We start from the raw sequence: 14,941 nt of genomic DNA on the forward strand, positions 1-14,941 counted from the left end.
ATTGCAGGACTTACACTGTATGCTGCCTCTGTATTTTGCCTAATGTAGATACATGTTTTTGAACTGTTTTTTTAACTACGTAAGTTAGTGTGTATCTGATCATAATTTCGTAGACAGTTTTAACATGATAGGTACTACTTTCAATCAGTTTTTAAAACTAATACGGTTTTATCCTGGAGATAGTGGTGATCTAAAATTCTATCTTATTTGCAGGAAATATCATCTACGATGGTCACGAAAGAGCTGCCAACTGGTCTTCAACAGGCATCCAGAGATGACAGAGATTCAAGTTTGGAACCTTTTCCTTTCGAACCAGAGGCTCCTCGTACTGTGTCAAAGCGAGTTCCAAAAGCTCCTCCACCTCCAAGTCCTTCAAAGTTTGTTAAGGGTGAATTCCGTGAAAGTGATTACGAGAGTGACTATGAGGGTAGAATCCCTGCTAAGTGGCGTCCAGCTGATTCTGATGCCGAAGAACCCACGTATCGTCCTGTCAGACCTACACTAACCCCACGTGCCAGCTCTCGTGCCTCTGCAGGTGGACGTACACCAACACCGCCAACTGAATTTGATAACCCTCCACAAACTGGGGGACCACCAAGACCAAAATTTGAGCCCATAGAAAAACTAAATCAATCTATCAAATCTGACAAAACTTCTAAGTCATCAGAAAAAGTTCAAGTGATATTTAAACCAAAACCTGTGACACCCAAAACTGTGGCGCCAATGGAAGTGATTACTGCAACACCTGCTGTAAAAACTACTGAACGTGTTGTACTGGAACCAGGGTCTCCTCCTGAGATAGGTTACATTCCACCACCCAGAACTGGGCAAAAAGTGAGTAAGTCAATCTTCCAGAATGCAACTCAGACTGAAACTTCCAAGGTTATGAACTTTGCCGAAGAGACAGAGACCAGTCGGCGTGTTATGAGCTTGCAACAAACCACGAGAGTGATAAAATTTGGTGAAGATGACAGAAAAAAGCCTGAACCTAAATTAGAACCTTTCCCTTTCAGGCCAGATCCAGAAAGGCCCAGGCGTAGCAGTGCTCCTCCTCCCCCTAAACCTAAAAAGTTTTTTCCTGGTGAATTTCGTGAAAGTGATTATGAAAGTGACTACGAGGGTCGCATTAAACCAAAATGGACACCAGCAAACAGTGATACCGATGAACCAAAGTATCGTAGGGTTAGGCCTCCACAAGTGACACGATCTGTGAGTGTCCCGAGTAAATCGTTGACTCAAGTTCCAACACCAATGGAATTTGACACTCAGCAGCCATATATTCCATCACCATCTGAGTCTCCGTGCTCAACACTGGAAAGACAGTCAAAAACTAGTGCACAAAAACTTCAGTTTGAAACAGAGCAAAGAAGATTAAGGAGAGTGGAAGAAATGAAAAAAAGATTTAGTGTAACTCCACCATCTACTACAACTGTGAAGAGAACAACCAGCCTCCAGGATCTTGGCGTCAAGCCAGGAGAACCACCGGAATATGGCTTTATTAGCCCAAGCACCGCTACCAGTAAGTTTTACAAAAATCACAGTAATTACTCTCTCAGCAATATATTTTATGTGAACAGCACTTCACCATGTTTCTAATACTTTAGCTGTTGGTAATTTGAAGTTTCTCTAAATGATCACTCAGATCATTTGTTCTTTACTATTCTCATTGTTGTAGTTAATTATTTCAAGTGTATATGTACCACAACAATAGTTAATGCCATAATTTGTTATGGGCCATGTGGTAAGTAATTTAATTCTGCTACACCCTTTACTGTATTTTTTTGTCTACATTCACTTATTGATGACAATTTAAATATGTGATATGCAATTTTCTCCTTATGTTACAATTTTCATCTGTAACAATTAAAACATGCAATTGGCTTGTCATTAAAAGGTAGGTGTCTGTGTTTGTGTTTGGGGCTGGGGAGGGGGGACTGGGTGAGTGGCTGGGAGTATGCATGAGTGCCTGTGTACGTATGTATGTGGGCATGCATGTATGCATTCACAAGCATGTACCACTACATGTTAGAGCAAGTTCCTACATGCAGACGTGTCAACTTTTCTTCAAATCTTACAATGTCTCTGTTGCTTGTCATACAGCTGAGCACAAGAAATATTAGTCTCTGTTTTTAATTTTATTTTCTTTAATGTCAAACATGTTTATTATCTGAGAGTGATTCAGATTCCCCACTCAGGCTGAGTAACGATAGGGAGAACACAACAGATAGATGGGCCCCAGTGAAAGCAGTGGCTTGCACCCATGTGAGGCACGGCAAGCACATAAGGTGGCACCAGTCTTGGACACTAAATACCGCAGCCTGGCTAATATTAGCCAGTTTCCCGTTAGCCAATGAATCCTTTGGTTATATGCCATTTGGTAGTAAAGTTTTAACCTTCCTGATTCATGTTTGTGATCTGGATTGCTCCCTGGATTCTTGTATATGCTGAAGACAACTTTATGATACTCTGTACTTGCCGTAATTTATCTCCGGAACCACTTGTTTTGCTCTGCCAGTCTCTATGTGAGCACCAGTATAAGTTATCATTAAACTGTGTTCTGGCTGAGCAGAGTAGGACAGAAGAATGTGGAAATGAAGAATATACCAGCTCATCCATGCAACAGTTGCTCAGAATGCATAGAGAAGCCGTCAAGTGCATAGGCCCAGCCTCACAAGTGGCCGACATCCAGTTTGTATCGAGCCTTTCTCTTGCAACAGGTATAGTGTAACTGTAATGACCCTGTGGCAGCAGGGGAACACACATTTAAAAGTGTATTGAAATCTGCAAGCTTTTGGAACCAGTGGCTCCTTATTCTGGTAAAAGGATTGAAGGGGAAGGATGAGGGATGAAGGAAAAGAACTGGTGACTTTTAGGAAATGGGAAGAGTTTGAGTTCTATCCAGTTACATTATATATATTCAAATATTGTTTATTTTTGTTGCTATGTAATGATCCTGCTTCTATCTTTGGTATTTCTGTGGTTTCTACAGGGCTTCATCTTGCGTTGCTGGTTATTGTATGGCTCACAGACTGTTAGCAAATTGACCACCTCCTGTTAGCCTGTTGCAAACAGTGGTTAGTGCCAATTGTGGCATATCTCCACCAAATGGATACAGGCTCCATGAATTCAATATCTGAGTCTATGGAACACAAGACTTGTGGCCGCCAAACAGACTGAACAATGCTTTTGAATTCTTTTCCATTTACACTGTACATCTTCATCCTCATCACTGAATATTTAACGCAATTTGTATCTTGTCACTGTAGCTAAGCAAAAATATCTTCCTACCTTTCTTCACATCTCTTGTAAAACCTGTAAGCATAGTTGATATCACAGCCTTATGATCACTGACACTTCCCTCTACCTTAACTGATTCAAGAAGTTCAGATCTGCTTGTAGCTATTGCCAGTGTACATTTTATGTACCGTATTTACTCGAATCTAAGCTGCACTTTTTTTCCGGTTTTTGTAATCCAAAAAACCGCCTGCGGCTTAGAATCGAGTGCAAAGTAAGCAGAACTTCTGAGAAATGTTGGTAGGTGCAGCCACAACTAACTTCTGCCGTCGAATACATGTAGCGCTACACAGGCATGCTTTGCAGCCACAAAGATAAATAGTGGCGCCAAAACCTCTGCGTCAGTAAATAAATTTTTTTAAAAAGAAGGTGGAAGACGAGCTTTTTCCTCCGCCCCGAGTTTCGACCACTGCATTTTCATACATTATCCCTCGAGGTAAATACAAATTCCATATTGTTCATCTTCGAATGTTGTAGCGTTTCAATGTACTACGAAAATCCGACTGGCAAAACTGTTTGGGATGTTTGTCAATATGGCCAACTCTACGTTCTGAATTTTTTCCTACCTGTGAGAAGAGATGGTTGCTAATAGGAACTTTCATGAATTGTGAATCACATGCAATATTCTCTTCACCATAAGAATAATACGAATATAAACATTTTGCTATTTATTCTTTCGTGTTTGCTGCTATCACATTTAAATCCTGTCTGCCTAATAAACTATGAAACTAGAGTGAGACAACAGCAAACGCGGAAGAACATACATATCACGTCATGTTTACATTCGTATTATTCTTATGCGTAATAGTGATATAGTCAGAAATGAAGCACAGCAAGTGACTAGATTTTTAAATCTAAGATGACTAATTTCTGTGCAGAATGTAATGTACTAAAGAGGCGTCTGCAAAGATTTTCAAATGGAGAAAATTTTTCGCTTAACTCTCGTTCAGAACATCTTCAATCATACGCAGTCTATTATTTGGTTCTTGTTGATCATTATCAAAGAAAAGAAGCACTGTAACAAACAACAAATAGCGATCTCTTGGCATTATTTCGCTAATGAGACGATTCCTCTCTCTCTCTCTTTTTTTGTTTGTAAGCGGCGGTAGCACGCACAAAAGCAAGCCATGCCGCGAGCGGCGACAGGCCGTAAACACTCATCAGAATGCGAGAAACAATACATGACACAGTACAGTAATGCATCTTCAGCTTAGAGTGACATAAACACCTATAACAAAGAAAACGGCGCTTATCAGATCAAAGAAAAATAAGCAATCAATTCAAACCAGACGAAGCACGTGAAAAAGTAAGGGTATCCGTATAAATACGGACGGACCGCCAGACGCATAACCTGGTAAAGCTTAACTGCTAAGCTTACGACTGGAACCAAACTACTGTAGCTGTCTCGTCATTGATTAGACCTAAATTGTGTCTCATATTACAATGGACCAACATTGTTTCGATTTGGAGGTGCGGCCTAAAACTTTTCTCTCTCCTTGAATTTCGAGTCTCAAATTTCAGGTGCGGCTTAGATTCGGGAATTTTTTTTTCCTTGATTTCGAGTCTCATTTTTCAGGTGCGGCTTAGAATCGAGTGCGGCTTAGATTCGAGTAAATACGGTAGTCTTAAAGTCTGTTCTTCTGCTGTTGTCAATTATTTTGCTGTGCAAACTGCATAACTAATCTACTTCTTTCAGTATCACATTTTCTACTCTAAATCCCCCAGCAGCACTTGATTTAATTCAGCTACATTCCATTACCTTTGTTTTACATTTATTTATGTTCAGCTACAACCTGTTTTCAAGACACTGTCCATACTTTTCAACATTAGTATCTATGGCAGAATTATAGTGCCATTGGTTAACCTTTAAATTTTTATTTCTTCCATCTGAACTTTAATTACTTTTCATAATTTCTCTTTGAATAACATTGGGAATAGGCTACAGCACTCCTCAACCACTCTCTTTGTTTCATGTCTTTCAAGGTTGTAAGTAAAAACTTATGCTGGGTACAGGATGGTGATGGGATGAGAGGACGTCTTGGAGCGTTGATTCTTGCATCTAGAGCTCAAAAAACCTGGCACTTGGTGAGATAATGCAAGTTAACCACAGGTATAGCAGACTCTAAAATCTCTTGAGTCACGCTGTCGAGCAGACTAAGCAACATTGTGCTTGATGTTCCCAAGACAGACCGTTGATTTGTTTTTGTTAACATGTTCTATCCAGTCTCTCCAGGTTACTTGTATAATTTCTTCACCAAGCAAGTTGACAAAACACTTAAGCTGTTGTGGAGAAGTGGAGTTTAAAATAGCTGAGAGGTTGTTTCGAAAAGTCATGGTCAGTTTTCTTTCCTGTCCTTATCATGTTTGAGCTTTATCTCTGAAAATATCATCATTGATTGAAAATTTAACCGTATTATTTTTTTCCTATATTTCTGCCAGTTTTATTGTCATTGTCACCAGGTACAAAGGCAAGAAATGAAGCCTTGTTAGCTGGTAAATGAATGGTGTAGTTTTTTGAGTGACTTTGATGTATGAATTTCCTGTGGAGCACTGCAGTAAATAGTATTAGGCAGGCATATAGAACAGGTTGTACAATGAGAGTGGCTGCAAGGGTAGGATCTTTCGGATAGGAATGGTACTTGGGGGATGTCATGATGTTTGAGAAGATATTTTGAAAGTAAAGAAGATGTCACAAGGTAGATCTAGGCAGATCTGGTTAGTTTGTGGAGGATATTGGTTAGGAGTGATCTTTTCTGGACTTGAGAAAGTCATAGACTTGACAGAGTAATTGATTCAGCTGTTCATGGCCTTGTTGGAACTGGGAAACTTAGAACTGAGTTATTAGGAAGTAGGAAATTTTCTTCTAAAAATTGAGTGGGGAATGGGTGTGAGGGGAGCACTGCTTGGGAGAGTCAGTAAGGAGAGGAAATTGTGCGAGACATTATTGGTGTAAGTTTTTAGGAATTTTGTGTTCAAATAGGTTTGTTTATTAGTAAGACCTGTGTACTTCTGAAGGGTAACTGGCAAAGATGTGGAAAATATCTTATCTGTCACAAAGGTTGCTAGGCATGCTTTACAACTACAGTGATTTATTTTGTTTGTCAAAATGATTTCTTCTACACTGAGTGCCCTGCTTCACTCTTTCACACTATTAATTAAAGCATTTATTCCAAAGCTCTCCTCAAAATAGGGAATAGCAATAATTATACACTAGTAGGAGATCTTCATCTGTAAAAAATTACCTCCTTTCTTCACCTGTGGCAGTGTCCAATGGAGTGGTATTGAGATTGCACCAAGGTTTTTTGTGCTGAAATTCTCTTTTTGTGTATCAGAATTTTCGAACAGAGATAGGTGCTTACTCATCTTGAAACACTATGTATGGTTTTGTAATTTTGTTGGAATATTGCAGCAATAAATTACAGTTTTATCACATTTACTATTTTATTTGCTTAGGATGATGTGCCATCATTGATTCTTTTAATATTTCTTTGTACCAGTGAATTTGATGAGCCATTTGTTCTTCATTTAAGATGTGGTGTCCAAAAAAAGCAGCGCATTCCTACTTAAATATAATCGTACTGAAGGATTCAAATTATTGGTACCACACACACACACACACACACACACACACACACACACACACACACACATAAACTATCACTCACATTGTTTGTTTGTGTAACATCACAAAAAATACATACGTAAATACTGCAATTGACAACAAGAATAAATTCTCGAAACATATTTTGCTCAGCATGAATAAAATACTTAACCGGCACTAAAATCGTTTGAGCAACGCAAAGTGAATGACGATGTCAACTAGCGCTCCAAGTGGCCATACACCAAAACGTGCTAAATATGGTTCGACAAAGGTGTCACAATGATCACATCACAAAACTGCGTTTGCACAGTAGAGGCAGTTTGGAAATGGTTGTGATTGGTCATGATATCTTCATTTGAATGAACCTACAGCAGTTACTCCAATCAGCCACCACACCAAGTAGATCTTAGCAGCGGCCAGAGATATGGCACAAATTGTTCCAACTTTTACATGTTTACTGGTTCAAATCTGTGAATGGAGTGGCCTGGTGTCAAGAAACTTAACCATGTAATATTTGTAAACACTACTTGATGGCCAACATCATGTCAGCATCATTTTTTTGTAATGCGTAAATCGTGGGAAAATTATAAATATGTTGATGCAAAATTGGGTGGAAATTAACATTGTGGGCATAGGAAATATGACAGGACTGATAAAAAATGTCGTAAACAGTGGGAAAACATTAATTCTGGGAATGTTAAAGCAGGGATATACTGTAGCTGCCAATAAGTCTTAGCTTGACAGACGAACAACTTCTGTGAGTGTTGGTCATTCTGCATCAATTTTTTTGGCAAATACTGACTTGGAATAAAGGTGCAACCCTAAACAGTATCGCCAACTAAGCAACAGATCATTCAGAAAGAAGACGCTGCAACACATCATTCAGCTGTCGGAGATTCTTTGGTCCTACTCTATGGTCCTCGTGATGGAGAAAGATTGCACATGGTGTTTCTCCGTTGATTACCAATGGCTGAACTAAATAACCACACAGGATTTCTACTCATTGGCACAAATTGGTGATAACTTGAACTACTTCAATGATGTGAAGTCATCTTCCACTATGGATATGCAGATTGAGTGTGATGAGGGTGACCTAGAAAAGACTTCTTTCATGACACCTGATGGCTTTTATGAGTTCAAAGTTATGCTGTTTGCTCTGTGCAACACTCCAGCCACATTTGAACACTTTATGGACAACCTGCTTCAACATTTTATATGGGTGATGTACCTTTGCTATCTGGACAACATTTCTTTCTCTAAGATATTTGAAGAGCATCTAAGCCACTTGACAATTGTGTTGAAATATTTCCATATATCTGAAAATGTGCCTCTTCATTACCAAAAAAATAAAAATCTTGAACAACTAGTTATGGAAATATTCTGCCATGATCTGGAAACAGTAAGAACTTGATACAGAAAAAGTAAGAGCCATAACAAGTTTTCCAACTTCTCAGCATATTTAATGTGAGAGGTTTTCTTGGAATGTGGTCCTACTATGCACAGTTCATAAAGGATTTTATTTGCAAGGAATGGGCACTACAAGAACTGCTGCCAGGAGGTACCAAATTCTCCTGGAATGAGGAGCAATAAAACAGCAAACAGCTCATCATCGAAATGAAGAAGCAAGACAACTAGCATGCAAGTGGATGTTTAAGATCTGGGATAAGGGACATGACTTACAGTCTAGTTCATCTACTGTATATATTTACACCTGTGCAGAAGGTCAGACTATCAGAAAAAAAGTTAAAGCACTTCTTTGGCATGTACTAAATCCAGTGTTGCCTGTGAGACATTGTGTTTGAAGTTGAGGATGATGACTGTACATTAGAAAGAAAAAGAACAGAGACACCTTCCATGTCATTCTCATGCTGTATGCTTAGCAACAGGAAGGGTTTCGTATAAAAGAAATGTGAACATGTGCTGATGATTGCAGTGCCTTGGCAGAAGCAATTAAATCAGAACATTGCAGCAAGCATGAAGATATGACAACACACCCACAATCTCGGGATTTACCAGCACCACCATATGAAAGACCACTGACTAGATCCAGATCCAAGAAGCTATAGTCCATTCCAAAATTTGTTTTACGACCAAGGAGACACAATTCAAATCATCCACCATTGTGTAATGTCGGCTGGCAATTCGTGGCTCACTGCTTTGAGTCTCACCTCCTGCAATTGTTTGTCACCAAACATTTGTGATTTCTGGAATGTTTTGGGACTTATTTTTTGGTGGAATATTTTCACTTGTTAGATCATTTTATCTGCACATAGCCAGGATCAGGGTCTGGTGAGGGAAACCGTTCAGCTCTATGTGTACTTTTGTTTGTGCTCAATATATGTTCTTTCAGTATGAAGTGTTAGTCCTTGTTGACATTCCTGCTCTTGTAACTGATACTTGATTCTGGATTCCACATAACAAAATTTTCAAATGGGAGAATTACCCTGACAACCCACAAGGTAATTTCCATATTGATTTTGTTTCCCAATCTCTCAAATAGTTTTTCACAGATTTATGTGTGGTCATTTCACATTTTTATTCTTATGTTTCCTGTGTTGGATTCAATATTGTATTTTACATTTTTACTTCCAGTTGTTACTTCTTAAGTTTATCTCCATTTCTTACAGTGTTTACCCCAGTGATCATTCTCAATGTCATTATATTCATTTCCTCTTCCTACAGCTGCATTTGATTTCTGGTTGATAGCTTCTCCAGCAACCCACATTAATTCAAAAGAACATATCTATCCTTAGAAAATCTCAGCCTGACATCCTATTCCTGAAAAGCTGCCTAACCCATGGATTCCTCCCCAATGAAAGCCAACCAGTATTTCATGAAAACCTTGCAGTCTCCAAATTCTGTCAATCTATATTCCTCAAAAATATCCCTGTCACAGGCACACTGAATTACCTCTGCTTCTTCCTCTGGATTCTCCTATTATGTAAGTCCAATTTCTTACATCTCCCAAATTGTACTTCTAACTCTCTAGTGACTGGTAGAACACTCTTGAACATCAAATCCCAGAGTGTGTCCTTCCATTATTTGTGTGCCATCCAGTACTTTTCCAGCACCATAACAATGTGCAGTTGGTTGTAATATTGTCCAGAATCTTCTTTACCATCCCTTAGTACATACACCAAATTCAGAATGATAGCTGCTCTGTCCAGTAAAGGCTGATGGTATAATTCTTTCACTGAGGTAGTCATAAATTTAATTTGTATATTCCAATTTTTGTCTGCCATTAGACCTAAGCTCTTTACAGACCAGTCTTTTTGGGAAGTGCCCCAATATATCACAATGACATGTCCTTTATTCCCAGTGCCTTCCTCCTAATTTCAGTTATAGTTGAAATATTGATTTTTCTTAGCTACAGGTGTTTTGGAAGTAATTTTCTTTTACTATTTAGCCCTTTAACATTCCAAATGACAAATATAAGTACATTAAAAATTCCATATTCCTTTTTATACCTTTAGTCAGCATATAGATACATCAAATCCTACGCCTGAAGCATCATTGGTGTTTGTGACTAGAATGTTTACTGTTATGAGGATACTAGCCTCTTGATACATTAGGCAGGTGGAGGGGGCCACCAACCCTATTCTTTTCTTGTAGTTGTGTTCCTTGCTTAGGAGACCAGTTTTCAAAATTTTTCAAAATATTCAGTTTTATTTTTGTAATTTCTTCTTGTAGTACTTCCATTTGCTTGTTTTCTGTTTGTGTGCCTTTTTGTGCCCATGTGTGTGTTGTGTGAGGCAGGGGGGGGGGGGGGAGGGGGGGGGATGTGTTAACATTTTCAAGCTTAAACCACTGCCCCAAGAGAATGCTGTAATATTTGCACCATTGTTAGACTAATTATATTGTCTAATGTTTCATAACACCTTTGTTACATTTAGGTTTAGATAAATCAATAGAGATTTAATCTAACATTGAAGCCACTGTCAATTTATGATGTTTCTCTTGTGTCTTTGCTGCTGACCATTGAGCATGTTCATATATGTCGATACAGAAATGGTTTGGTGGTTGAGAGAGAGCAGACTGAACTTGTTTTCTGTTTCAAAATCCTGTTGACACTGGATGAAATATTAGTGTACATACTGTATGCTTATAACTCAAAAGTAGTGGTCTAATATGTGAATGATGTCATTTTGCTTTAGGCTGCTAAGCAGAATGATTTCATTGGAAAATTTCGCTAAGGCTGTCAACCCAGTCCTCATCAAAATTGTAGTCTAATATGTGTCAGTCCCTCATCAAAATTCTAGTCTAGTATGTGTCAGTTCTTCTAATTGAATGTTGTACACAGTCTGGAAAACTGTAGTTAATAGTAATTTCTGATGCAGTACTCTAAGCCTTTTGGTACACACAAACTATCCTACTGCTCTCACCAGGTGACTCCTGCATCTGTTCCTCCTTACACAGCTTGCATGTTTCATACTGATTACTGACACTAATAATGATGATAAGTCAAACCCATTATAACATTCGCCATTCTTGTGAAATATGTCAGGATGTTAAACATGTGGAGAGCTTCTTTAGCCAGAACAAGCAGTTAGGTACCGTTAATGAATGATATGATTACTGAGACGACTATTTTTTCAGTCATATATCACAGTTTTAATTATAAAATATCACCATTCAGTGCATCATGTGACTTACTGAGACCTTTGTGACTATCATAATGTTATAAGAAACCAAACACAAAAAGACGCTACACTGTGAACAGGCTGTTAACGTAATTTTATTTCCAGCATATGGAGCAATTATAGTTGATATGCTGCAGCATTTGACCAAGGACTTGTTACTGTTTGTGTTGCTCTGTTTTAATAACATCCTACTTTATTTTAAGCAGAAGATTAATTTAATCCTTTTTCTGGAAGAAAAAGTGTCTACTGTAAACCAAACAGAGACACACATCTTCAGAGATAATTTAGTAAATTCTATTTTTATGAAAGTCATTATCAGGTCTGATATGAAATGATTAACCTTAAACTTTGGAAAAGTACTCAACTCATGCAGTTTTATAATGTCAAAATTGTCCACTTATAATTAATTTATTGAACTAATAAGAAATAATAAGTTCTTAGGTATGCTTACTGATGAAAACTGAAAAACTTTGTGTACATGTCCTAAAATGTTTATATTGAGCTATTTTTGCTGCGAGAATAACTTTCTGCTATGAAAATTTGGAAATCAGCAATAATTTAATATTTCTGTGCAAATGTTTGCCACACCGGAGAGGTGTTTCCAATTCAGATAGAAGCTCTCCCTCCTTAACAATTCCTTTGCTGGTGAGGACATATTGAAGAGAAATAAGTAATGAATTGCAAGGCTGTAAATGGCTAATTTGTAGCCATTCAATTGCACTGAATCTTTTAAAGAGAATGGTCAGTTGACACTTTCTGTATCATAATGTTTATTGTAAATGTGGTATTTGAAACATGTAACTAACTAAAATGAACTAACAGTTAGTGTATGTTTGAGCATAATGGAGTTCTTCATCTGCTTACTCATAAATTTTTGAGATTCATGTAATTGTAAAAAATTATACTACAGATAACAATTCAGTTGAGAGCTGCAAAAATCAAAATAACTCAGTCTCTTATTTGTTTGGATATTGCCACTCTTTCATTTTCCACCGTGTAGTATGTGCTGTATTGTAGAAAACCATTACAGTTGTAAAAGCAATAAATGAAAGACTGTGTGCATTAATTTTGTTGGAAACAACATGCTCTGGAATGCACATGATCTATAGTGTAAGTTAGTATCATGGAGCTAATTTTCAGTATTTACTTCTTCCAGATATTGCATCAAAACACATGAGTGAAATGACGAGCACATTTAAGTCCAGAACACAAAAGTTTGTGGACGATATCATAACAGATATGAAAGTGACTAAACCAGACAAGTCTATCCTGAAACCAGCTACACCTGCCGTCACAAATGGTGATAAAGAGCCCCAGGCATATAGAGAAGAGTCTAGAGCATCCCAGTATGGTAAGACAATGCTTATCTTCCCCTTTCTTCTCGTTTCACCCGCTCCCCCTGTTATAACTCAAAATTTGAAATGCTTAAAATACAATTTGATTGTGTATTTATAATAATTTTAGACATAATTTCATAATCAATTTCATTGGCCAGTTTCACAAATTTAGTATTTAAAATATACTCTACATGAGAATTTTTAAAAGAAATACACTGATATAACAAACGTCACGGGATAGGCACCTAATATCGCGTGGGGCCCCCCTGCGGATTGCAGTGACACACCATGGAAGTGAGTGTACAAGTCCCTGGTACTACTCCGGAAACAGTTGACAACAAATTGTTTGCAGAGCAGCAGCCAGTTCTGGTCTGTTTGTGGCTGCAGGATCCATGACACGGAGCCTGCCTTCCATGGGGTTCACATCTGGGCTCCAGGGTGGTCTTCTCTGTCTTTGAACCTCCCCTGCATGTTGCTGGAACCATTCCTGGGTGACGTGTGGGCGATGTGGCAACGCATTATCATCTTGAAACACTTCAGAACTGTCAGGATGATGGAAGGCGAAAAATGGGTGGAGATGGTCCCCCAGGAGCTCAGCATACAATGGACCATTCAAAGTCCCTTCCAGAAGAACGAGGGGCCCCATTCCATAATAGAAAAATGTACCCCAGAGCATAACAGAGACACCACTGCCTTGGCCTGCACCTTCTTGGCAGGCAGGATCAATCGATTCATTTGGTCTGCACCATACACTGGGCCTCCCATGTGCAGTGCCAGCTCCCATACCCCAAGGAACCCATGTTCCTACAGATTGTCCTCTGGGAGACGTGTGTAGCATTTCCTGTGTTGAATTGAGCCATGATTCATTGCACTATTGCCTTTCTGTCCTTATTGATGATCCCTCTCAGATTTCAATGGTCATTGTCATCAAGGGTGGCTAGACAGCCAGTAGTTCATCTGTGGTGGACTGTGACACTCTCATTCACCCATTCACAACACACCCTGGACATGGCTGAATGTGTGAAACCAAATTCCTGCGCCACTGCCGAAATAGAAATTCCGACCCATTGGGCACCGACCACCATACCCGGCTCATGACAGTGTTTCATGTTACACAAACCACTTGCACAACCACTTCTCATAAGATCTCCTATATGACTGCAATTGACAGGGGCAGTGTGGTGCGCATACAACACACCTGTGTCATCTTTGCACCACTATTCCACGTCAGTGTATTACTAGTGTTTATCTTAAGCGTCTTAGTATCAAAAGGAAAATTCACTTGACAAAACCACAAAATTACAAACAGACTGAATGACTGGCCACTATTTTCCTCGAGGAGATGAGATTCCAGCACTGCCAATAGACATGTATGAAAATGTAAATGCTAATCTTGGCTCACAGAAGTACTAGTTCCTGCCTCAGGAGTAAAAGAGGGATACTTTAGAGAAAGTTTGAAAGGAGTGGCAAACTGCTCGGAGCTTAGGTTGAGCGAGTGTCACATTTTGCGAGCTTGGAGGGAACTGTAACATATTGCAAGTAATACGCTGTGGCATCGTACACAGAAGACTTTTATGGAAACAATTATGAAAAGGTACAGAAACTGATAAACAATAGAAAACATGACTGCAAGATGATAGTTGGGCATTTTAATTCATTAGAAACTGAAAAATGGAACTAAAATGAAAATGACTACATTGTATTAAACAATAAAGAAATTGTGCAGCACTAATGATCCTCAAGCACTTATTTACAAATGATCATAAACTCATAAGATGGAGGCAGGAAATAAAAAATGTTGATCCTGAGAATTTATTTATGAATAGGAAAGTACAGTAGATTCAGTTAAATTATCAAAGAAAGGTTACACAAATGTAGACAAATGAGGCAATTATTTAGCAAGGATATTTATGCCAATAGCATAGAGAGAGAGAGAGAGAGAGAGAGAGAGAGAGAGAGAGAGAGAGGGAGAAGGAGGGAGGGAGGGAAAAAATGAAAATGAAATCTCAGCTGGAACAATCAGCTACACAAGAGTGGGCAATAGTTAATAACAAAGATTATTACATTTT

General features: G+C 38.6%; 1 protein-coding gene across 2 annotated transcripts in view; it reads left to right on the top strand.

The window, feature by feature from the left end:
- Nucleotides 1-14,941, top strand: part of LOC124796341 (titin) — a 1,000,763-nt gene that overhangs the window by 877,559 nt on the left and 108,263 nt on the right. For both annotated transcript variants that reach the window (XM_047260475.1, XM_047260476.1), the window contains 2 exons: nucleotides 214-1,519; nucleotides 12,692-12,886. In XM_047260475.1, coding sequence (XP_047116431.1) covers nucleotides 214-1,519; nucleotides 12,692-12,886 — 1,501 coding nt within the window. The remainder of the gene's footprint in view (nucleotides 1-213; nucleotides 1,520-12,691; nucleotides 12,887-14,941) is intronic.

The sequence above is a fragment of the Schistocerca piceifrons genome, chromosome 4 (assembly GCF_021461385.2).
Source record: "Schistocerca piceifrons isolate TAMUIC-IGC-003096 chromosome 4, iqSchPice1.1, whole genome shotgun sequence".
NCBI lineage: Eukaryota > Metazoa > Arthropoda > Insecta > Orthoptera > Acrididae > Schistocerca > Schistocerca piceifrons.